This window comes from Ostrinia furnacalis, unplaced genomic scaffold, assembly GCF_004193835.3.
Source record: "Ostrinia furnacalis isolate ACB-3 unplaced genomic scaffold, ASM419383v2 OfSCF1217, whole genome shotgun sequence".
NCBI lineage: Eukaryota > Metazoa > Arthropoda > Insecta > Lepidoptera > Crambidae > Ostrinia > Ostrinia furnacalis.
In genome coordinates this window covers 349,991-376,031 of record NW_021131456.1, presented here as the reverse complement: position 1 = coordinate 376,031, position 26,041 = coordinate 349,991, and the positions used below count along the sequence as shown (strand labels likewise).

The 26,041-nt window shown below is 39.3% G+C and overlaps 1 protein-coding gene across 1 annotated transcript; it reads left to right on the top strand.

Annotated features, from left to right (window-relative positions):
• On the top strand, positions 1 to 24,900 carry LOC114351872 (fatty acid synthase-like). The gene is made up of 39 exons (XM_028303217.1): positions 1 to 136; positions 940 to 1,060; positions 3,025 to 3,228; positions 3,452 to 3,568; positions 3,904 to 4,079; positions 5,501 to 5,643; positions 6,021 to 6,224; positions 6,681 to 6,867; positions 7,546 to 7,708; positions 8,282 to 8,451; positions 8,872 to 9,023; positions 9,182 to 9,365; positions 9,765 to 9,913; positions 10,241 to 10,425; positions 10,940 to 11,059; positions 11,150 to 11,259; positions 11,913 to 12,103; positions 12,612 to 12,778; positions 12,957 to 13,208; positions 13,574 to 13,691; positions 13,771 to 14,025; positions 14,180 to 14,611; positions 14,690 to 14,845; positions 15,074 to 15,189; positions 15,543 to 15,693; positions 15,845 to 16,016; positions 16,899 to 17,011; positions 18,482 to 18,637; positions 19,001 to 19,173; positions 20,235 to 20,384; positions 20,587 to 20,790; positions 20,954 to 21,062; positions 21,213 to 21,366; positions 21,523 to 21,673; positions 22,086 to 22,227; positions 23,472 to 23,648; positions 23,933 to 24,041; positions 24,174 to 24,756; positions 24,789 to 24,900. Exons 1-38 carry the CDS (start codon positions 79 to 81, stop codon positions 24,740 to 24,742), a joined length of 6,660 nt encoding a protein of 2,219 aa, XP_028159018.1. The 5' UTR covers positions 1 to 78; the 3' UTR covers positions 24,743 to 24,756; positions 24,789 to 24,900.
• Positions 24,901 to 26,041: the final 1,141 nt, after the last annotated feature.

Here is a 26,041-nt window from a genome sequence, read left to right as displayed (position 1 = left end):
CAATACTCGGGCAACGTGCCTGACCTGGATCGCTTCGATGCCCAGTTCTTCGGAGTCCACTTCAGGCTTGGACACACCATGGATTCCATGTCCAGGAAGATGTTGGAACAGACCTACCAAGCTATTTACGACGCTGGTAAGTGATTTTCCGTTTAGGTGGTGAGAAAGGCAAAAAATATAAACATTAAACAATGTAGGCGAAGTTTGTCATTATTTTGTATAATGGTGAATTTTTTTTTAAGAATCAGCTGTTGATTCTAATGAAGCCTTCAAACAGAGTAAAAAATAAGAAGTACTTACCAGAAAACCATTTTCGCACTACAACCCGATAGAATTAACTGCGCACCTCACTTGAATTCGACTCTCCCTCTACTTACCCGTCCGTTCTAAAGCCTTGATCACACGTACCACAGAATCACGTGTAATCGGGTAATCGGGCGAGACAGTGCTCTCGGCCGAGTACTCGGTGCGTATGAACATAGCGCGCCGAGTGATCGGCCGAGTGCTCGGCCGAGCAAAGCGGCGAGACAGTAGCTCGCTCGACTCCCTTTCAACTTACTAGGCCGAGTGTCCACCCTCCTGCTTCCCCGCACTGTCTCGCTCGCTCACTCGGCAGGTCTGAGCGTGCACTGTCTCGCCACTCGCCACTCGGCCAAATGATTGACGTCACGTCCACAGATTAGAGAAAAAGAAAAGTCTCACTCAATAGAACTGAACTGACTGTGCTAATTTCAAAACACGTTTGAACAGCTACTCGCTTACATCACTGTCTTGACCGAGTAAACATTTTACTGTCTCGCCCGTTTACTCTGTACGTGTGATCAAGGCTTAAAGCGTCGATGAAACGTCACGGCTGCCAGGTTCGCAGTTAACTCGACCGGGTTGTAGGTAGTTCTAGCAGAACAGTAAAACAGTACCAAAGTTTACTTTTCTTTGTAGGTTTAAATCCTGAGCATCTCTCCGGTAAGAAAGTAGGGGTATATGTCGGAACGTGCTTCTCTGAAACTGAGAAAGCTTGCTTCTACGTAGCCAGTAGCAGGACTGGGTTTGGAATTGCTGGGTACGTAATACGTATTATAAACACATAATTTTATTTACGAGTATGTATACCTATCCATACACTACTTTTATTGACTAAAATGATAACCACTGTTACTTGAACTGCAATCGGAGTAGTATTGCTGCGTCATAGGAGTCCCTCTTGCCCTTCGAATATCCACGGAAGACCAGCGTCGTGGTGTTCCTTACGACACCTCGACATGATGCTGAGTGGATACCGTTTCGGTGATACGCACATTACTTACTTTATTTAGTTTTGGTTATCATTTTACTTGATATTGTTTTGTGTCGCTAAATAATAAACCGATTTAGATCAATATGGTATAGAGATAGTTTGGGTCCCGGAACAAAATAGAACAAAGGATCTAGAAAGGAAGGATAGTTATAACAGCATTTTAGTCAGCAAGTTCTTCTGTATCTACACTAATATTATAAAGAAGAAAACTAAAATTTTAAAATTACTATAGGCCAGTAATGTAGAATTAAACACAAAAATTGATTAAATCGGAAATAATTCATACAAAAGATTTTTTTGCTTTAATGGCTTCATTGGTTGCCCATTAAGACTCTCCTAAGTTTTCGACTTCGACGGAGTTGTGCTTAAGTGGTGGGGGCCCCCGAAAGGGGCGTTTTTTCGGTTTTCCGGCTTTACCGCGTCGAACCTTTCAGGCATACGGCTAGGCAACGTAGTCATGCAGGAGGATACAAGGAAGAGGGGCAGCCACAGTAGGTAACACAGAGTCGTTCAGGTGAGTGCCAGGAAGAGGTGCAGCAACCGCAGTTAAGGAACGGCTGGGACGAACAAGGATAGGCGCATCAAGCTCGTAAGCCTTGATAGGGTTACACTGGTTGAGGTGGCCCTTTTCAAGACTTGGAAGCCTGTGGGTAACAAACCATTGGACGTGGAGAGGGTCATTAATTATACGTATATTTTCTACTTTGCCGAACTTTAGCGCGAGAACGGTTTGTCCAAAACATATGAATTTGGTCTTATTCAATGCAGGATTAAGTGCCCTTCAACCGTCATGAAGACCACTTTTTGATAGGGTAAGTCCTTTACGCGGTATAACCGGAAAACCGAAAAAATGCCCCTTTCGGGGGCCCTCACCACTTAAGCACAACTCCGTCGAAGTCGAAAACTTAGGAGAGTCTTAATGGGCAACCAATGAAGCCATTAAAACAATAAAATCTTTTGTAGGAATTATTTCCGATTTAAAAGCTAATTCTACTGGACTACTAATGATCAAAAACTATTTACAAAATAAAAAATACGTCACCACCAGTGCCGCAGTCAGGAATGGTGCCCAAAAGGCTGGCAGCATTGCCACGTTGAATGGCCAGGCTAATTCTCTGACTGAAATAGCTGCCAGCCTTTTGATCACCGGTCGCCCGATGAGCCTCTTTGCCAGTTCCTTATTAAAGGAACGGGCGCTTGGACCCCATGGTCCCATAGTCTCAACCCCAAACGGCACAAATATTAACTCTCATTGAGGACTGCATATTTGCACCGCTTGGAGCAAATATGGGAGGTACCTCCTGTATGAGAGCAAGCGTATCCGCTTTGTTTGTTTGTTTGTTTGTAATCAATAAAGTTGTACAGACCGAAACTCACGCGGACCGTCGCGGGGAAAGATATCGTAGTTAATTTATTTTGTATCTTTCCGTATTTATTAATAAAGCAGTGAATAAATTATCAACCGAGTCAGGGGTTTCATTTCCGCACAGAATAAATTAATATTTGTATACGTCATGAACACCTGTTTGCATTGTAAAATATCTGGCACCGATATTTTTGAGGAGGAGATTTGAGGAACACTGGTTCGAACCCCGCTGCTGTACTATTTGATTGTGATGGACCCGCTCGTATCATAAGCATTTGTTTAGCTTAGCAAAGGGGGTTAACGGGACTTAAATCTTAAAAAAGAAGATGTCACAGTCTAAAATGACCAAGGATATTTTTTACAGATGTAGCAAAGCCATGTTTGCGAATCGCATTTCTTACTGGCTGAACGCCAAAGGGCCTTCCGTGGCCATCGATGAGTCTTGCTGCAGCTCCACTGTGGCCTTGGATCAGGCCTACCAAGCCATGCTCCGTGGCGAGTGTGATGCGGCCATTGTGGGAGGGGCCAACTTGACTTTGCACCCGCAGTCTTCGGTACACTATGGAAGGTGAGTTTTGGTGTCTTTCGATGACTATTATTTAACATTAACATTGAGTATGGAAGGTGAAGTCTTTCGATAACTAATTTGAAAATTACTACTAACTGCCTAAGGTCGGAATTGAACCCACGACCTTTCACTTGCCGGGCGATTGATTTTCCATCTGAGCTACTTAGACATTGGATAAACCCGTCGAAATTTCGATAACTATTCTTTATCTATTCTATATCAGGACTATAAAGATCTGCATGGACGGTAAAACCAAGTCATTCGATCAGGATGCTGACGGATGCGCGAAGTCTGACGCCATCAACGTGCTATTCTTACAGAAAGCGAAAGACGCTCTAAGGTGAGCACACTTTTAATTTGATTTTATCTGCATAGTAAGGTTCCTAACATGTCTAGCCAGCGTGGGGAGTGCAAACAAAATTCTCATTTACCTCTGGTAAATCAGAGAGAGTCGTCCTCCTACAGTAGTGAAGACATAAGTAATTCTAATAAAATTGAGTATCATCATTAACGTCTATTTATTTTTTTCAATTACAAAAATAGATTGGAGACAAACCAGTGACTATATATTTGTTTGCCAATTTAATGAATTAATGAATTTCAGGTCAGTTGACCCTGGCTGAATGGCTGAAGTTGTTTTCTGCTGTTTTACTAGATAATAAACATTTCTTTCAGAATTTACGCCGAAGTCTTGCACGTGAAAAGTGAATTCTTGTCTTTAGGCAACGAAAAGAATCCACAGTTCGGTTTCTATAGAGACCCAAAGATTGTGAGGAACTTTTTAAGTAAATTCTACGATGAAGCCGGAGTAATGCCGCAGGATGTAGAGTATGTTGAAGCTTTTGGATCAGGTAATACAACGTTTAATATCACAAAATTAGGCGTCGTTTTATGTAGGTTGCTTTTCCCTCTTACATTGCTATAGTGAAATATGTTTTATCTTACTTTGTAATCTTTATAAATGTCTGCAAAGGACAATGGGCAAAATGGTACCCGGCTCCAATAGATATGTGTCTAGTATCGTTTGAAAGGTCTTGCCAAGACGAACAACTTTTACTATGGCCACTAGCTTCAGATCTGGTTGTGTTCGAAGATAAACATACTTTTTTGCAAAATGGTACCCGGCTCCAATGGTTATGTTTGTAGTGTCATTTGATAGGTCTTACCAAGACGAACAACATTTACTATGGCCACCAGCCTCAGATCTGGTTGCGTTCTGAGATAAACTTACTTTTTGTGTAACCGAAGTATCATTCGTGTCCATCGTATGGTACTTAGGTTATGCGAGGCATGAAGGGTTTACTGCTCCAGCATCCTTCCTTAACTCTATAATTATTAATAGGGATAATTGTGAAATAAATGTTTTTATTTGAAGAACTACTAAGTACCCCCTTATTAATAGAAAGTTATACCTAGGGTGAACCTTGGATTAAAATAACATTTCCATACCAAATGACAATTTAAGCCAGAGTTCAACTAGGGTGTAACTTTTATTAATAAAGGGGTTGGAGTTTTATTACTTCTTAAAGGTTTTATTATGGATTGCTAAAGCGAATAAACCCACAAGACCCAATAAGTCCACCCACAAGATGGACCGACGACCTCATAAAGGGTGGCGGGAAGGCGCTGGATGCAGGCCGCCACCAACCGGCCATTGTGGAAATCATTGGGGGAGGCCTATGTTCAACTAGACGTCCTATGGCTATAATGATCATGATGATGATGATGAAAGCGAATAAAGGGCTAATGGCTTGGGTAGTTCATCGTAGGTATAATCCTTTCCTTTTCAATGTTTATTTTAGTTATATTAATAGATTCTCGCCATAGTACATACTCGTATACATGGATGATTGTGTTATACTTTCATATAATACTTATTGGAATTACTGCTTTCAAAACGTGAATTAGAACTGGCCCCATAGCAGACATTTTTCTACATCTAAAGGCCTTTTGAAATATATATTGGTTATGGCTATTGGAGCGGGTACCACTTTCCATACATTTGTGCCCATCATCCTTTTCAGTGGTGTGCCCAACAGGGCCCTTATACTCTTCTAATATGCAAAGCGAAAGGTCATTGACTCACTTACCCATCATAAAATCTTAGAAAATAGGTACGAGTACAATTGCTAAGAATTTCATTTGCATGGGGGTTCCTTTTAGAACGAAGGTGCAACCCCTAAGAGGGTAAAACGGAATCCACGCGTATGAAGTTGCGGACGGTCGCTAGTAAGACCATTCTTAATATTTTTTAATCTTATCATGATTTTAGCGGTACCCAAAGCGGATAAATCAGAATTAGAAGTGATCGACCAAGTGTTCTGTGAGAACAGATCGGATCCACTGCTGGTTGGGAGCGTGATATCCAACATTGGGTATGCCGAAGCAGCTACTGGGATATCAGCTATAACAAAGGTCAGATGTTGTAATTTTACAAGTATAGCGCATAACTAAGTAGAATCCTCTGCTGTTCCTGTGCGTCACTTACATTTGATGTTGTAACACGGCTATTTATTCTGAAGCACATCTAAAGTAGCGCTGATGTTTTGACGTAACAAAACCACCCCTCTCGCACTGCTCCACTGCCGTAGGAACAAGTTTAGTAATACGTTATACTTGTTAAACTATTTGTATTGTATAGGATCCAAAGACAGATATAATAAAAAAAATCGATATATAATAAAAAAAAAAAATACAAAAAAATCGATATTAATTATGACATTTTTGAGACTTCGTGGAATTCAGAATGATCAGGCATTGTGGCATATAAATGGGTTTTATTGTTTCTCCAGGTGCTATTGGGATACCACAATGGCCAATTAGCAGCCAACCTCCATTACTCAAAACCCCGGATGGACATCGCAGCTTTGAAAGATGGTCGAATCCAAATATTGACGGAGCACCAGCCCTTTCAAAGGGGATTGACTGCTGTGAACAGCCTATCGATTACTGGATGCAATGCCCATGTTTTGTTGCATGGACACTATAAACCAAAAGTAAGTCACTCGTACATTTTACATAAACAGCCAAATGGGGAGGTCTATGTTCAGCAGTGGACGTCCTGTGGCTGAAATGATGATGCTAATGAAATAGTCAACGCAGAATGTTTAGGACTTAGGTAAGGTCTAATAAAACAAGGTAGGATACCGATTCTATAAACCCGTCTTAAGTTTCAGAAAGGGAGCAACCTTTCTTTTCAGCTTTTCTCGAAGTGCTGGTAGAGTCCAAAAGATAAAGAGACAAGTAAAGAGCAAATTGCAGTCAAATGGGGACCCTGTTAAAATATAAAAATTGCACTTCATTTTTTCACATTCACACAAATATCGATCAACATGGATATCATTGGGGGAGGCCTATGTTCAATAGTCGACGTCCTATGGCTGAAATGATGATGATGATGATAACGACACAAAGATAAAAACTTACTGCATCGTAGCTCTGTATTATTCCAGGATCCAAGCAAATACAAGTCCAGTATCCCATACCTGGTAACAGTTTCGGGAAGACAAGAGTCAGCAGTGCAGTTGATACTGGATGACCTGAAGAGCCGCCCGATAGACCCTGAAGAGCTGGCACTGCTGCACAATATCCATTGCACGGGAATCAGTGGACATGTTGGGAGAGGATTTACTATACTTGGTATTGGAAGTTGAATAATATTCTCTAACTGTATGTAAGCCTTCGTCTTCTCTTGTGTGAAGCTTTATTTTGTCATATATCATCCGCTTTTTATTGGATGAAAGTAGATCCTTAACTTCGAACTCCTCCTATGTTCTTCTAATTAATTTCGTTGCGGGTCCAATGACAGTTTAAATTTCCCCCGGGACAAACTTGAGCTTCACTGGTTGGGTTTTTAATGCCGGTCAAGCTGCAGATCCTGGCTACACAGGAATTGCAGCGGTGGAAACGAGAGGTGGGAATAGTCCTGTTCCTTGTGTGATACGGTGCTGGGAGTACGGGGGCTGGTTGTCATCAAATAAATGACGACTATCATAGAATCATGATTCATAAACCCATCTACCAATTCTTTGTGTACAATTCGAAAATCATTTTTAGAAATGGTTGATTCATCTCCTGTGATTAAGTTGCTGAAGCAATGTTGTTGGGTATTACTGTAGCTATCTAATATCTATTTATTATCAAGTATATCTGCAATATTCCTACTGCATAATGCAGATTATTTCTTTATTTCTTTCTTTAGTAGACGAAATAGTGAATTTCCCAAGTTTTCCACTCAAAAGCTTTGTTAGTCTGATGAATTTTACAGTAAAGCTTCTTAGTTGTTTAGTTCTTTTGCTTATTTTTTTGGTATTCAAGACACGAATGCGGAGTTGAAGACGTACAGCATAACAGAGAAGTGCGAGTACTTCGACGCCGCTAAAAAGCCGCTGTGGTTCGTGTACAGCGGCATGGGCTCACAGTGGGCCGGCATGGGCGCGCAACTCATGCGCATCCCCATATTCAGCGAGGCTATACAAAGGTACGATTTCAGGAAATTAATTTTTAAAACCACTCCTTTTAAACGGTCTAAAAAGAATTTCCAAGACAAATTTAAAGAGCCCAAACTCGACACGTTTTGTTGTTTTATCAAATAGTTCTTATGGCTATCTTCCGGCTCCATTATCAGACCAGTCGGTTTGACCATAGACGATAGCAAAACGACAAAGCCACACCACACCATAACATTTTGACTAAGGGGTAGGGCTTAGTTGGGGCTTGTAGAATTAGGACGCGTAGAGTTAGAAGCCTGGCTCTACATGAAATCTCATAACATTTTCACAATGCGAGCTATTGTGGATCTTGGAAACATTTTACATGAAAATGTTTTTGATAGGATCATCATTTCAGTAAGACCTCCAAAAAATTCCACAAATCTCCACCTCCCGCTTTTTAAATAGCATATTTACTCGTAAATCTTGACATTTACCACAGTGGGATTTTGAAAATATGAATAGTGATAATGTAGGTAGAGTCAATGTAATCCAGCAGAAGTGAATAGCAAGATTATAATACCATCCAAGATTCTCAATTTAATTATGGTTCTCATTTTCAGATGCGATAAAGTGTTAAAGCCTAAAGGTATTGACATAGTCCACGTAATAACTTCTCCTGACAAGACCACGTTCGACAACATACTGCACTCCTTCGTCGGGATAGCTGCCATACAAATAGGCCTAACTGATGTATTGAAAGCTTTAGGTCTAGTACCGGATAAAATTATCGGTAAGAATTCTTGAACACATTAATAGTTATTTCAGATCAATGTGCATACAATATTTCATATTCAAATGAAGATTAGTTCAATGGGAATTTGCTTTTACCCGCGGCTTCACCTGCGTGAATTTTCGTTACTACAAGTCACAAAGACTATTACCGTTTATATGTTAGAAAAGTAATGAACAGTGAATTAATGTTTCACATTACGCCCATGTAAATTACGAATCGACCCTGCCACATAATTATATTGATCTCAGTCAAAAAAGGTTCTAGGGCGTGTAGAGTTAGAAGCTTGACTCTAGATATGAGATCGGATAACTTTTTCAAAGTACAAGCCTTACGGTTCATCTTGACGACATTTGAATTGAATATATTTTGGTGAGATTTTTACTATAGTATCAAATGTTTTAAAAACACCTTAAATAGGTCATAGCGTTGGAGAAGTCGGATGCGCGTACGCCGACGGCTGCATCACCGCAGAGGAGATGATCTTGTCCGCTTACAGCCGGGGCTTGGTGTCCATAGAAACACCCTTTATCCATGGCTCCATGGCGGCAGTGGGTCTTGGGTACCAGCAGGTAAAAAAACACTATTTTTGATAATAATTTCAAACGAAAATACTTCAATGCTGATGTAATTTCATAAGTTGTTTCTAACAGAAATTGTCTAAAGGAACCAAAATTTCATTTTGCAAAAAACTCGACCATAAAAACCCCGGTTTTGTAAACATTTTCAGATTGTGAAGATGCTCCCTCCAGAAATAGAAGTGGCTTGCCATAACTCCTCCGAGTCCAGCACCATCTCAGGCCCTGCTGGTGTGATGAAGGAGTTCGTAGCTTCTCTTACTGCTAAGGGAATCTTCGCTAAAGAGGTTGCTTGCTCGAACATTGCCTACCATTCGCGGTACGTCGCTGATGCAGGTGAGCTCAAATATCTGCGTTTCAAAAAACTTTGGAAAATTCTACAATTTATTGTTCATTCGTTCGTTTCAGCCGAATGACGTCCACTGTTGGACAAAAGCTTCCCCCAAGGATTTCCACAAAGATCAGTCCTCCCGCCCGCCCGCATCCATTCACCTCCCGCGACTTCCACCACGGTTATTGTAATCAAATTAAACAATAAAAAAAATCACAGACAAAGACATTAGAAAGAAAGAAAGAAATTAAGATTATTTATCTTTCCACAACTAAACTACGAGTAAGTAAGTAGCTCAAGATTCAGCATCATTTAATCAAGATCAGAAAAGCGATGAATCCTTCAAGAGTAGGTAGTTAGTTATCAATACATAATTTTTGTTCTTTGTTTTAACTTCCACCCAGGGCCAACCTTATTCAAGTATTTAACAGAAGTTATGAAAACCCCAAAGCCACGGAGCGAAAAATGGCTCTCTACATCCGTTCCTCAAGAACGATGGGGCGAACCATCTGCCAAGTATTCTTCTGCAGAGTACCATACTAACAATTTACTGGTGAGCAACCGTATTTATACAAATTCCTTGTTTTAACAACAAACAATCTTTTTGAAATCAATCATTTTGAAATGTTTTTTTTATTGTTTTTGTTAAGATTAATGTAGGCACCCTTCCCTTTAAATATTAGCTATGTTCTCAGTATGTTTTGAATAAGCGTTCTTTACTAACTTACATATTTTTATAAGACGACGGTTCTAAGTATTCGGGTGGTATTGTTATGGTCAATCTAATAATTATCGAAATACATTTCAAACAGTTATAGGAGCGATTTCCCAGCAAATTAACCTACCTAATTTGATATGCTGTCATTTTTGACGATTTTAGAATCCTGTGCTATTTGAAGAAACATCCCGACTGATTCCACCCAATGCAGTTCTGGTGGAGATAGCTCCTCACGGACTACTGCAAGCGATCCTCAAACGCTCGCTTCCATCAACTTGCAACAACGTTACTCTGACTCGGCGTGGACATCCAGATAATAATTTATTGGTATTGGAAGGAATTGGAAAGTAAGTGTGACTGGTAGTGAATCATCCTCAACATTTCAGCTTGGAGCAATCCACTGATGGGCTTAAGCCGCTTCTTCAGACACTGTCAGCTACCCTTCAGTCTATCTGTCCATTCAAGTTTCACATTTTGTCTTACTATAATAATATAATGTATATTACATATTTCGTAAAAATATCAAGCTCGACTTAGAGTGAGTTGCACCATCTTATTTTGACAGTAATTATGACGATAACCGGTGCTTTTTGTATGGAGTTTGACAGATTTTTGACGTTTGTCAAAGTTAAAGTAAGATGGTGCAACCAAGCCTTAATAGTATAAATAAATGAAGTAAGTAAGCAAGTTTATTTTAAAATCCATCGGCAGTTAATGCCTCCTTGTTAATTATCGAATGGTAGTCCTAATATTTGGCGGCAACCGTAAGTTGTTCATCCTTCACTGAAAAACAGCTCTACAATCTTACAAAAATAATAATAACCTACTTCTGGCTATTGAAACAAAGATTCCCATTTACAGATTGTTTATGGAAGGGTACAATCCGAAAGTGCAAGTTCTGTACCCAAAGATCGAATTCCCTGTTTCAACCGGAACACCATTTCTTTCACATTTGGTGCAATGGGTGCACAGCGAGAAGTGGTAAGAGGAGCTATCTTTTTACCTAAAATAAACTGAAATAGTTGTTATGGTTCTAATTCTTCTAATACCAGGTGCGTTAAATGTTTTCAGGAATCTCCCATTATACATATCAGCTCGTAGGAATATAGCAGCAGCAACCAAGTACGTTATTACTCTATTTGATGAAGAACATCGCTATCTACGAGGAAATGTCATCAGGGGTAAGGCCAATTTTGTGATTTCCTAGAATAGTGAAATATGCAAGAATAAACACTCTTTTAGAGGCTTTGATTCCCTTTCTTTCTCTAAACTTCACCTTACTCCGCTACAAGAGTGGCTTTTTCAGCAGCATTCGTGAAATCTTTATGCGTGCAGTTGTTGGGTCCGTGGCCGAGTCCCCCAGTGTTCGACGCACCCGTGGTCGACGCCCCCGGTCAGTTAAATTCGATTTGAAGCAATTTTTAATCAAATGTACAGTCAGGCACAAAAATGTTTATAAACGAATAAATATTTATTAGGCCAGTAGAATTAAACACAAAAATGAATCTAATGAAATGAAAATAATTCCTACAAAAGTTTTTTGCTTCTTACTACTGCTGGTTTTGGGTTAAAATTTTGCTCCCAGATTGCATAAATAGCGTCAAACATGCATAGTTTAGTATAATAATTAGCTTGTGAAACTTTTTTCGTTGACTGTACTTAGTGCAAAAGCCGAAAAAAATATGATATTAAATTTATTTAAATCGAGGGCATCCACCACGGGTGCGTCGAACACTGGGGGACTCGGCCACGGACCCCAGTTGTTTACCTTACTGTTCAATGAAATTTTTTCCGAAAACCTTTTTACCTCAGTATAAAGATAATGTGTTTTAAGGACGAAACGTGTATCCGTTTGCGGCGGCCCTGGTCGCAGTGTGGGACACTTTAGCGATGTTTACTGGGGAAACGAAGAAGAAAATGTCTGTGAAATTCAACGCAGTCGAACTATTTGTCCAACCATTTCTTAATCATCAGACCCCATTAAAACTACAGGTATCTCTTCATAGAGGAACTGGTCGATTTGAAGTGAGTTTTCTTTATTATTTTAGTCTATACTAGTCTATACTACTTGTAATAATTATATATGCGAAAGTAACTTTGTCTGTCTGTCTTGCTTTCACGCCTAAACCATTTCGATGAAAGCGAGTGATTTCAATGAAATTTGAGAGATATTTTGAGTACCGAGAAAGGACATAGGATAGTTTTTCACGGTTTTTGAAACAGGGACGCGCGAGATAAAGTTTTTCTGTGACAGACAAAATTTAATGCGGGCGCAAAGCTAGTAGATCATACATGAAGCTTTTACATAAGACCAGCTCCACATATTGACTCAAACGTTGGTCCCAATGCCACTCGTCTAAATCTAGAAAATAGTAGGTATTGGTACCAACGTTGGGATCTTCACATACTGACGACCCGACTAACGTGGGTACCTACCAATGGTACCTACATTGTTCGCAGCAATAGGCAGTAGCGCCAATGTTAGAAAAATGTGAGAAGAATAATATGTATAATTTGATTAAAATGTTTTCAGGTAATGGATGGTATTTCAAAAGTAGCCACTGGATTTATTTTTGCCTCTCAAATGAAACATTCGCATATCATGGGTTCAGAACATAGCATAGCAACCAAAAAAGAGGACATGATATTCAGCTGCCGAGACATTTATCAAATGCTTAATGAAAGAGAATATTGTTACAAGTAAAGTATCATAATTTACTTAAAAGTTTTAAAGTAGCATTGTAACAAAATATACCTGGTGAAACAGTTTTTTGGAATTCTATACCTACTACCCAAATGTACCTGACCTAGTTATAGCAGATTTTTTTAATATCTTTATTGAGGGCTAATTTTACTTCCATCTTTTCGGCTATTTCAGAGATGACTTCCAAAGTATTCAAGAAGCGAATGAATCTTTCACTGAAGCCAATATTAAATGGAATGGAAATTGGGTAACATTTATCGATGGTCTACTGCAATTGAATGCTTTGAGTCTAAAACGCGATGGACTATCACAACCTGCCTACATAAGAACTATCACAATTGATACTAGAGAGCATACTACTGAACAAACCAGTGGTGATGGAGATTTGATGAGAGCAAGAGTGGATGAAGTAAATTCTACTACGAGGTACAATAATAATTACATTTAAAGTTAAACTGATGTATGAAAAGCTTCATCATCACCATAATTTCAGCCACAGGACGTCCACATCGTCCACTGAACATAGACCTTCCCCAATAACTTCCACATCGCCCGGTTGGTAGCTGCCTGCATCCTGCGCCTTCCTGCTTGCTACCTTTATGAGGTCGTCGGTCCATCTTGTGGGTGAAAAGCTTATTCCGACCAAAATCCGATTCTCATTCGCTTACATGTATGTATGTCCCACCTAGGTCTGTACCGAACCTAGAACCTCTGATTTCAAAGAGCTCTACTCTATCTTATCAATTAACTATTGAAGAGTGGTTATCTTCATCAGTATTGTTTGTTTTCAGCTGCGGTGGAGTTTCAATGAAAAATATACAGTTTATAGACTTACCTCCATCTAAAAAAGAACAGTTGACACTCAACGCATTAACTTTTGTCCCGCGTTTCCAATTAGACATGACTGATGTAAGTAACTAATTCACTTTATTATTGTTGACGTCAGTTCAATAAAAATTACAAGTCTAAATGTTGAATCTTTTACCAGGTGAAAAGTTCGCTACAAATCCTTCTACAAATAGTAGCAGAAAATGATAACAAAGACGTTATAAAAGTGCTTGATGTACTCACTGATACTGAGCACGATACTAAAAATGATGTGAGAAATATCATAGACGAAGGATTACAGGGCATTAAAATACAGTACGAAAAAATAACTGATCTAGAACTGAAACAAAGAAAAGGGAAAAGAATGCCGAACGTCAGCGTAACTTTACTTCAACGACTGGTGTTAGACACTGATGTAAGTATTGGTAAATCTAACACTAAATATTTAGGTATTTTTCTTATGCAACCTATCATGGGCCGAATTTTACCAAATAGTAAAGATATAGGCGGCTAGAAAGTGAAATATAGACAATGCCGTTTCCATTTAACATTGCGTCATTTCATTTCAGATGTTACAACTTCTAGCTGGAATTCTGCCACCAGAATCATTCATAGTGGTTGCGGAAAACAGTCCCACCTTCGACGCTGAGTTTTCACCTTTCTATCGGGTCGTATCTTCTCACAAAATTGGAAATACTTATTTGAATTTAGCTCGTTGGTCAACTGCAGCACAACCGACCTCCAGAAAAGTCGTTACAGTTCGAAGTCACACTGATCTGGCTCTACTATCATCATCTAGAAATAACTTAAAACCAAATCAGCAACTCGTTGTGGTCACGTCATATCCACCTGTAGACGGAATCAAGGAATTGGTCAGCAAATGGAGAAAAGATTCCCATCATAACCATGTCTATTTGGTTATGTTTAACCACAAAATCGCTGAAGAAAAAAATATGGATATGATCCCAGATCTAAATCTAGCAATTAACGTGCTAGAGAACGTGAGTGTTTTTGCATTGCATTTCGGCAAGCAAAAGGAAAAAATTTAAGGAAAAATTGTATTTTTCTTGATGTTCTAGGGGATATGGGGAGGAGTGTATTACACTCCTCTGGCGGTGGAGGGATCCAGGGTGGTGCACCGCAATGTGGCCCTCCAGTGTGAGAATATTGGCGACCTCAACTCCCTACGTTGGTTCGAAGTGCCAGAACCTTCCAGTCCTGGGATTGGAGTAACGGTATGAGTTGTAGCTTCAAAACAAAATTGCTTGTAAATTGTAATTCATTGCTTGCTTTTAATAATAGGGGAAATTGTGATGTTTTGTTCTATCCTATTGAAACAACTGAAGTCACAATCTAGGTGTTTGACTACTGCTCAAGGCGTCTAAGATGGCTCAATCCGGTGATTTAAAAACACATTTTTCCAACTTAGCAAAATAATATTCTTAACAAATTTTCAACTTTAGGTTTACTTCGCCGGTCTCAACAATAACGATACGAAGAAGGCTATAGGCGTGCTCCCCACTGTAAATAGCGAGGTGCAGAATTCTTACGGGATGGATTTCAGTGGAGTGACTGATAGGTACCTATACATATTTTGATAGTTTCATCAGTACAAAACAAGTATTTAATTTTATTACAACAGGATATCACAAATCAATAATGTCGCAATACAGCACAAGATAAACATAAGTCAAGAATATAGACAGTGCCCCCATTGTTGCAATCATCTGGTCCTATCTAAGACCACAGTCAGAATAATTACAAACACATAATATCTCATGCCGTATCTTAATGAAGGCCACCACGCTGGTTTTCAGTATGTCGTGTGATCAACTTGCTTAAGTAAAAACCTTATACAGAAGACTTGCCGTATCTCTGCGGAATACGCAAAAAAGAAATCGGAGAAATTCGTAATGGCATGTTTTATTTTAGGGGAGTACGCGTAATGGGCATAGTGCCGAGCGGATCCGCTAGCAAGCGCCTTAAAGGCTTGCCGCAACTGCTGTGGCCAGTCCCGGACCACTGGACCATGGAGGAGGCGGCTACAGTCCCGCTGCCTTATGCCCACGCCTTCTACTGCCTTGTAAGTATGCCTAATTTGCAGCGATTGGTAGAATAGAGTGGCTATTATTTATGTAGGTACTTGCCTAGCGTCCTGATAAAACCAGTTGAGTGTGGTTTCTTGAATGCATGCAACTGAATCAGATAAATTGTGATTAATGGAACATTTTCAGGCAATCAGATGCAAGATATACGCGAATCAGAGCATCCTGGTCCATGGCGGCGCAGGCGCACTGGGACAGGCCGCCATCGCGATCGCACTCGCGAACGGCTTGGAAATATTTACCACCGTCAGCGATATGCACAAGAAACGCTTGCTTATGAGATTGTTCCCCGAGTTGAAAGGTAATGTTTTTAAGTATCAGTCAGTCGGCCGTTTGGTGTAGTGGTTCGAAACGGACTAATTCCGGAGGAAGCGGGTTCGATTCCCGCACAGTACAAACATTTGTGTGCATGAACTTATTTGTTTGTATTGGACTGGGTGTTTTCTATGTACATATAATAAGTATGTATTTACAAAAAAAAAAGCATTTAAGTATGTTTATATCCGTTGTCTAGTACCCATAGTACAAGCTTTGCTTAGTTTGGGATTAGTAGCGCAGTGTAAAATGTCCAAGGATATTTATTTATTTATTTATCACGTTTTTAAATACATATTATGTGGTGCAAAATGAAATTAACACCATTATATCAGCCTCTTTTAAAGCTTTTAAGCTCCATGTGAAGCTCGCTTCCATCGTCAACCTGTGATAAAGCTTTTCCTGTGTGGGTAGGAAAAATCACAGTCTTGCATATCGTTAATATCGTGTTTAACCTATTCGCTAAGCCACGGCTAAGGCTGAGTTGCACCTTACTTTGACTTTAAGAAACGTCAAAAATCTGTCAAATTCCATACAAAAACACCGGTTATTATTATAGTTACTGTTCCTGCGCGATTAAACGGAACAGTCCATCCCAAAAAAAAAAATAGTTACTGTCAGCGCTCCTGCACACGACGCCGCTACCGCGCCGCTGCCGCGCCGTCGCCGCACATTTGCACTGTCCATACGCACCGAGTAAAAGCGCGACGGCGCGGCGGCGGCGCGGCAGCGGTGTTCACGCGGCGCGTATAAACAGTGTAGCGGGGCGGCGACGGCGCGGCGCGGTGGCGGCGTCGTGTGCAGGAGCCCTTAAAGTAAGATGGTGCATTCCAGCATATTTCTTTAAATGATTTTTTTTCTTTTTCAGAGGACCAAATAGGAAACTCCCGGGACAACAGCTTTGGCGATATGGTGCTGTCCGTCACTAAAGGTGAAGGCGTCAATCTTGTCATCAACTGTGTCAAGGGAGACCTAAGAAATGTGAGCATTTAAACCTGAAATCTAAGAGTAGACGCACACCGTTGATTTTTAGTTGGCCGATAGTTGTGCCCGATTATAGGCGTAGTGTGCGCACTCCCATACATGCCCATACTTATNCCCCCCCCCCCCCGGAGCGGTCAGGGGGTCTCAAAATTGTTTGAAAAATAATTTTGAGACCCCCTGACCGCTCGCTTTTTAAGGTTCCGTAGTCCTGACAAGGAACCCTTAAAGTTTCGATAAGTCTGTCTGTCCGTCCGAGGTTTTGCTTGGAAACTGTTAGCACTAGAAAGCTGTAATTTTGTGGAGATATGTATAATTAATATTAATCACGCCGACAAAACGGTAAAATAAAATTTTGAAAAATATATTTTTTTATTGTAGCTCCCATACATGTAAAGTACCAACGAGTGGGGTAACGTTATATAGGTCCTTTAAAATGTCTTAGGGGTTTCTAATTTAGGGATCTGTTTGCAAATTATTAAAGTTAAAAGTGCCATCTTTTGTTCGAGTTGGACGTAATTTATTGCTACTGAAACAACTACGGTACGCACGCACTTGGCTAATTTTTATTTTTTCATTAATTTCTCGTATAATGTTACAAAGATGATGTCGTAGGAACCGAATAATTTCAATCTATACAACATTAATGCATTTGCATAATTAGATTTCGGACAAATCTATAACTTTATAACTTTACTGATTTTATTATTGAGGTAGATTTTAGGCCCTTTTCGACCCCCCAGGTCGAAAAACACTGATCTAAGGCATAACTTAATAAAAGATTCATAAATAAATTGACCACAGTTAAGAACTTTTCAGTCTGAACTGAAGCATTTTAGTGAGAATCGAGATTTAAACCTCGATTCTAAATATTACAAACAATCACAATCATGACCAATTTCGTTCGTTCAATGCATGTCACTTTAGTCTGATTCTTAGCTAGTTATAGGCCAGTAGAATTAGATTTTAAATCGGAAATAATTCCTATAAAAGATTTTATTACTTTAATGGCTTCATTGGTTGCCCATTAAGACTCTCCTAGGTTTTAGCCTTCGATCATTTTCTACTTTGTCCAAACTTACTTACTTTTTGTCCAAAACATATAAAGGTCTTATATAATGCAGGATTAAGTGCCCTTCAACCGTCATGAAGACCACTTTTCGATAGGGTAAGTCCTTTACGCGGTATAACCGGAAAACCGAAAAAACGCTTCTTTCGGGGGCCCCCACCACATAAGCGCAACTCCGTCGAAGTCGAAAACCTAGGAAAGTCTTAATGGGCAACCAATGAAGCCAATAAAGCAATAAAATCTTTTATAGGAATTATTTCCGATTTAATTCATTTTTTTGTTTAATTCTACTGGCCTATTGTTCCATTTTCTTGTTCTAGTGATAGTACCTATCAAGTAGAGTATTTTGTAATGTATCATGTTACTTATTTTATCATATCTAACTACATCTGTTCTTTCAGACTTCCATCAGATCCACTTCAAGCCTGGCTGTCATTTTGGAAACCCAAATCGATGAAAACTTCAATTTCGGGATGTCCCACCTGTTCGGGGATCGGAGCTACATAACTGTTAATTTCTCGTCAATGTTTACGCATAACATTTTTGATAATATGAAAGTAAGTAGACAGATTTGTATGTGGCACAACTTTTACTCATATAAGCTTTGGCTAGTTACAGCTTACAGCCATTGAGTTATAATGTACTACGTAGTAGGTACTTCAATGGTTACAGCAGTAGTGCTTACTATTAGGTATTATGTGATTACAGCTTCTTAGGCTATACATTTTTGTCGCAATACAACATGATGATGCCATATGTTTAAAAAAACTCGATGTAGGTACTGTAAATTGTCTGCCTACTTACACAATAGCCAGTGTCAAGAAATTTTATATTTCCTTAGTAATAAATAAGTGTTTTAAACCAGAATTATTACATCGCCATCAAGTCTAATGGTAGAGCCTTTGAAACTTCTTGTACAGAAACTCCAGTTACTCGTGAGTGAGGGTATCTCGCGAGGGTACGTGCGTCCGCTGACGCGCGTGTCCTACCCTCCACACGAGGCGGCGCGTGCGTTGCGTTTGCTGGAAGCGAGCGGTCACCGCGGACGCGTGCTTCTGCGACTTGCTGATACCACGCCGACTGCGCATCCTAGGTAATTAAAAGTAATTTAGCACAACAAATTACTTGACGGCACAACATCTTACAGTGAATTTTGGCCTCCAACAATATCGGCCAGTTATCGACGTGGAGATGTCTCCCCAGGGGTACATGGCACGGCCAACCGGTCACCGGCCACTTGATCATCCCAAGTACGGCTACTGCAAGGCTATGTCTGGCCAGCGTGAGGAGCTTTGGCTAAATCTTCTTCCGGTAACTCTGGTAAATTCAGGGTCGTGCTCGTGCTTCTGTTGTGGAGACTTAATGACATATACAGGGTGGAAACGATAAGTGATCTCACCCGATTATTTCTAAACTATACAAGATATCGAAAAACTGGTTACTGATCCTGAAAGTGCTTCACGAGCTCTTTCAAACGGTGCTAATAATAGGTTTCAGAATAATCTGGAACTATCCGAAAATTCAATGTTTCCAGCTTCCATACATTTGGTAAAGTTACATTATTTTAAAAACTACACAAGATATCGTAAAACTGGTTACTGATCCTAAAAGTGCTTCACGAGTTCTATCCAACGGTATCAATATCAAGTTACAGAATAAACTTGATCTATTCCAAAATTCAATGTTTCCGTCTTCCATACATTTTCTACTATCACAGTCATTGCACTCATCTATTGATAATTTTATAGCAAGTAAAACCTAAAAGTAATGTATTTCACAAATAATTTTAAATAAGATGCAAGTTACAAGTTTATTTAACCGACTTTTTAAGTTTATTATTTAACAAAAAATAAATTACGCTTCTAATATAGTGTCATCGCCATACATTTAGTATGGAAGCTGGAAACATTGAATTTTGGGGTAATTTCAGTTTATTCTGTAACCTATTATTGGTATCGTTTGAAAGAGCTTATGAAGCACTTTCAGGATCAGTAACCAGTATTTCGATATCTTGTATAGTTTAGAAATAATCGAGTGAGATCACTTATCGTTTCCACCCTGTAGAAGAGTTTGCTGGTGTTGACCATACATTCCTCTCTTTGGGAGTGGATGGTGGCGTCGTGAAAGTTATCAAATAATATTCTCTCTTTTCAGAATTACCTGTTCACCAGATAAATCCCATCTGGTATTCTGCGATGACGAGTATCATGGTCTGCAACTAGCTCAAAGACTCATTGAGCGTGGAGCCAAGAAAATAGTCCTACATCTTCCGACAGCTCCTACTTCTATTGTTTTAACGAAACAGTAAGTCAACCAGTCAATCGTTAAGATAAACTCCTTTGGGTTTATTTTCTATCAATTATTATGTATGTTAATCAATTTTAGTACTAAATTGCTTTTTATGTGCTGTGTATAAGCAAGCCTACGGGGACTAGTCCCATTAATATAGCAAGAGAAATGTTTGCCTTGGAGTAATTGGTGAATCATGGTTTTAATCACTTTGTAGATTCTGGGAAAAGAAAAACATTGATGTGCAGACTTCAACAGTGGCTTTGAACGGAATTTCAAACATTCATACCTTGTTGAAAGACTGTGTGACCAAAGGCCCAATAGAAGGTATTTACTTCGTAGCTACAACAGAGAAGAAAAGTAATCAAGAAATCTTGAGTGCGTTGGATGTTTTATCTAGGAAGATATGTTTGTCTTTAAAGTGAGTATGTTCATTGCTCTTCTCAGCATCTTCAAATCTTGAATTTTGAATGTTTATAGCAATCACACAATTAAATCTATTCTTGAGACTGGATTTAAACTTGAGTATCGTTTCAATACGGGCTGCAGGTATGTAATAAGATCGCTTTCAAATATTTTTGCAGATACTTTGCCATTATGAGTATCGACAAAGAATTTGGGAATCGAACCTGTATTTCGAGGGAGCAAGCCCGTTTACCAGCTACTAAAATTATACTACCAAAAATAAACAGGGTAAGTTTCATTACCTTTTAGCGTCATCCTTCTCCAACTCCGACAACTTAAAAATAATTTTCCAAAACAAGTTTTGATCTGATAGCTAAAGGTGATGATGCTAATGGTGATGGGGATGATGATGATGATACCGCTTTCAACTTTTCGCAGTTGAATGCCTCAGATGAGTCTGAGATGGCAGTTTCCTGGAGCAGCGCACTGGATGCCTTGGAAAACGCAGTGAGGTCACCCATAACCGTTGTTCAAGCGCATCTTAGATGTGACGAAAAACTAGGGCTATTGCAAAAGATAGTCGCTACAGCTGGTAAGCATAGTTGTCAGCTAACTGTACTACCGCTAGTAATATTATGTAATTTGAAAACAGATTTCGATAACAAATCCAACTTACCTTGATTCTAGAATAATGAGAAAACTACTGTAGATATTAGAGTTGAATTAATATCCTTGTATGTTTACTCAGATATAAAAATTAAAAGGGATGTAGAAGACACTACAATTCTAAGAGACATTGGTGTGGGCCAAGAAAAGGCGATGAACGTTGCTGCTCTATTCAAGGATGAATACCACATGTGCTTGTCCGCAGACGACATCCCTCTGCTAAGCATGAAACAGTAAGTAGATGGTCTATCAATTCATCATGAATTATTATGATTAGGTAGCTAACTCCACAATAAATAATTTCAAGGCGAAACTTTTGTAAGATGAAGTCGGTTTAAAATGCTGAATTTTCTGAAAAAAATCTCATTATCATTATCATCATCATCATTTCAGCCACGTCCACTGCTGAACATATATGCCTCCCCTTATGCTTTTCACGTTGATCGACTGGTAGCGGCCTGCGTCGAGCGCTTCCCTGCTAAATTTTTGCTAAAAATCACAATTTTTTGAAATTGCACAAAAATGCTCATCACCATTATTCAACCATCCATTATATCCATTGAAAAGATGATGAGAGCTCATAAGAATTTTATTATAATAAAGTGACTCATTTTGTTATGATAACACTGTGACTATTTTTTGTAGAATCCAAGAAATTGACCAAAGCAGTGGGACAATATTGAAAGAGGTCAAAGGTTTGGACATCTTCTTTACCCATGTGGATACCGATGAGTTAACGGCTACCACGGAGATGGTGTTTATGCCCACTTTACTCTGTGCTACTATGGTAATCCTTGTCTTTTTTCTTACTTGCTTACCTTCTTCAAGGATTTGCTTTTTGCTCGTAGTAAAATGAAAGACGAAAGTGAAAAAATTAACTCTAAGAATTTACTAAAAATTTACCTTAGCATCAGGCTAAAGAATATATGCCCATGCACTATTTTATGACTGCTGAACTTACCTACTCTTACTACTTGTACCGTTAATAGGCCAGTAGAATTAGATTTTAAATCGGAAATAATTCCTACAAAAAATTTTATTGCTTTAATGGCTTTATTGGTTGCCCATTAAGATTCTCCTAGGTTTTCGACTTCGACGGAGTTGTGCTTAAGTGGTGGGGGCCCCCGAAAGGGGCGTATTTTCGGTTTTCCGGTTATACCGCGTAAAGGACTTACCCTATCGAAAAGTGGTCTTCATGATGGTTGAAGGGCATTTAATTTTAATCCTGCATTGAATAAGACCAAAATTATATGTTTTGTACAAACCGTTCTCGTACTTATCTTCGACAAAGTAGAAAATGTACGTATAATTAATAACCCTCTCTACGTCCAATAGCTCGTCACCTGCAGGCTCCAAAGCCTTGTAAAGGGCCGCCTTAACCAGCGTATCCCTGTCAAGGCTCGCGAGTTGGATTCACCTATCCTTGTTCGTCTTAGCCGATCCTTAACTACGGTTGCTGCACCTCTTCCTTGCACTCTCCTGAACGACTCTTTGTTATCTACTATGGCTGCTGGCTGCTGTCTCTTCCTTGTACTGACTTGGAATCCTGCAGGTAACGAGCCATTGGACGTGGAGAGGGTCATTAATTATTAGTACATTTTCTACTTTGTCGAAGATAAGCACGAGAACGGTTAGTCCAAGATATATGAATTTGGTCTTATTTAATGCAGGATTAAGTGCCCTTCAACCGTCATGAAGACCACTTTTCGATAGGGTAAGTCCTTTACGCGGTATAACCGGAAAACCAAAAAATCGCCCCTTTCGAGGGCCCCCACCACTTAAGCACAACTCCGTCGAAGTCGAAAACTTATGAGAGTCTTAATGGGCAACCAATGAAGCCATTAAAGCAATAAAATCTTTTGTTGGAATTATTTCCGATTTGATCAATTTTTGTTTAATTCTACTGGCCTACTTATAAAAGTTTAAACAAACATTTTTCTGGTTTGATCTAATAACGATGATGAGACGAGCTCTTGCTTGCTACTAGCTAGATGTCTTCATCATCCAGATAAAACTATTACACTTTTACAGAGAGACGATGAGATCGACATGAATGCAACCACGTTGTGCATCGTCCCAGGGTTGGAAGGTCACTGTGAACGCTTCAGGGAACTGTGTGAGAGACTCAAGTTGGCAGCATTAGTCTTGCAGCCAAGCCTTGACTTTTTGGATGAAAGTATTCAGGAGACAGCTAAGAGATATGCTGAGGTGAGTCCGAGTTTTCGATCACAACTATTTGCAAAACTAATTTATAGTACTGCAAGTATCACTAATGATTGGGAATAATAAGTACGGTTATCTAAAAGGGTACATCCGATTCGTCCTAATAATGTTGAAAATTTTCTCGTTGTCTAGGTAAATTATATTAATACTGCCAGAAAAATATGACTCTTATAGGTGTGCCAATAATGATTTCTCCTCCAGTTGAACCAAAATACTTTTTGCTTGTTATTTATCACCGATCATTAAAAAAAAACGTTTTTTTTTTTCAGATCCTGCTGAAGAGAATAAATTATAACGAAAATAAGAAGTTTTACCTAGTGGGCTATGAGAGTGGAGTCTTGGTGGCATTGGAATTAGCAACAATACTGGAAGGACTTGGTGAGAAAATCAGACATAAACACTTAATTAAATTGCAATAGTATAAATTTTCTTAAAAGCTAGCTTCTCTCGCTCTCACAGGACACTCGTGTATTTTGTGTAACCCTTGGTTAAGCTTATTTCTTTTCACAGGATACGATGGCATCGTTTACTGTATTGGAGACGCACCAGAACAATTCAAGATGCTTCTTGAGGCAGAGCTCCAAGGATTTGATGAAGACGGATTAATCCGTCACATGTTCGGCTTGATGGGCGGGAAGTATGGGGTGGCGTTCAGCGAGGGTTCATCGTGGGAGGAGAAGGTGGATGTATGCGTACGAGCGTTATTAGGCCGTGTGCCGCAGTCTGCGCAATATGTGCGCAGTCAGTTCAACGCAGCGTTGGCACGGCTCATCCAAGCTACTCAGTACACCCCTTGCCTAAAACCTTTGCGCTCTCGCCTCATCCTCATTCGTCCTAACAGCTTTAAATCCCTCGACCCTGAACCTTTGCAAAAGTACTCCCATCAACCCATAACAGTCCACAACCTGAGTTCAAGTCTCGCGCATGCGCTGAAGGACCTACGCTGCGCTACCATCATCAACCAACATCTAGATCCAGAATTAAGGGAAGAATTCGAAAAGAAGAATCTTTGCGAAACATATCTTTTGAATGCGGATAGTTACATGACCATGGAAGATTTTGATGATGAAGGCAAATAATTTAGAAGGATTACTTTTTGTTTTAGGGATTTTGGGATTANATTACTTTGTGTTTTAGGGATTTTGGGATTATTAAGTTTGTTACTGACTGTTGAATAAAAAATTTGGAGAAACCTAAACTTTTTGTAAAAGATACAATACATAAATTAATAAATAGCTTATTGGAATGACGTCTTGTTTTGTTCATTTTCCTTTTCATATTGATCTGCAATGTGATCATCATTAAAGTATAGTATGCTCCATAAAGTCAATATCTTATAAGCTCTAAACTTAGAAATTAGGTAGGTGATTGAATCTTAAATACCTACTTAAGTTATTGACCAGGTGCAATGGGTTCGAATCCCACAGGCAGAACAAAGAAGGTTATGATCATGTTATGGTCAACTCCCGGGCAAAGAGAAAGAGTCCAGAGCACCGATTACGGTAATTTTTAACGTCTCCAATCCAGACACGCTTCTCGATTCTGCGATACGATTGGTCGTTCAACAGCGTACGTCAGCTGTTTTGACCAATCGTATCGCAGAATCGATGAAGCGTGTCTGGATTGTAGACGTTAAAAGTTACCGTAATCGGGGCTCAGTCCAGTCGCACATTCAAAATTCAATACCTACAACAGTGAAACAGCCTATGCTTTAAATTTTTAAACAGTAAAAAGCAAAAATCATAAAATACTGCTGTAATATAAAATCGATTTTGGCCTAAATCGGAACAAAAATCAATATGCTAGAGCTGTCAATGTCAGTCAGCTGTCATTTATTTATGTGTTCATCCAGGGTGAAGAAACTTCCNTAGGGATTTTGGGATTATAATATTAAGTTTGTTACTGACTGTTGAATAAAAAATTTGGAGAAACCTAAACTTTTTATAAAAGATACAATACATAATAAATAGCTTATTGGAATGAAGTCTTGTTTTGTTCATTTTCCTTTTCATATTGATCTGCAATGTGATCATCATTCAAGTATGCTCCATAAAGTTGATATGAACCTCCTCTGTTGCAAATTGTCTATGGTACCTTAAGAATGATACAAGTGACATCTTTGTGGAAAATATCTTGATCTTAAAATAACAGAAATGTAGCTCATTTATTAAGTTGAATAAAGCCTAGTTTCTGAAGGCCGTATCTTTTCATTTGTAACAATTTATTCAACTTAAATTGTGACAATGTCTCATAACGAAACTGTGTCGTCGAGTTCCATCACGAGAGGTTCTCGTTATCTAAATCCGGAAAAAATTTCAACGGATCCAAGTACGCACGGTGCAGAGCTCCAATGGAGTCATTGGCTGCATACATTCCAA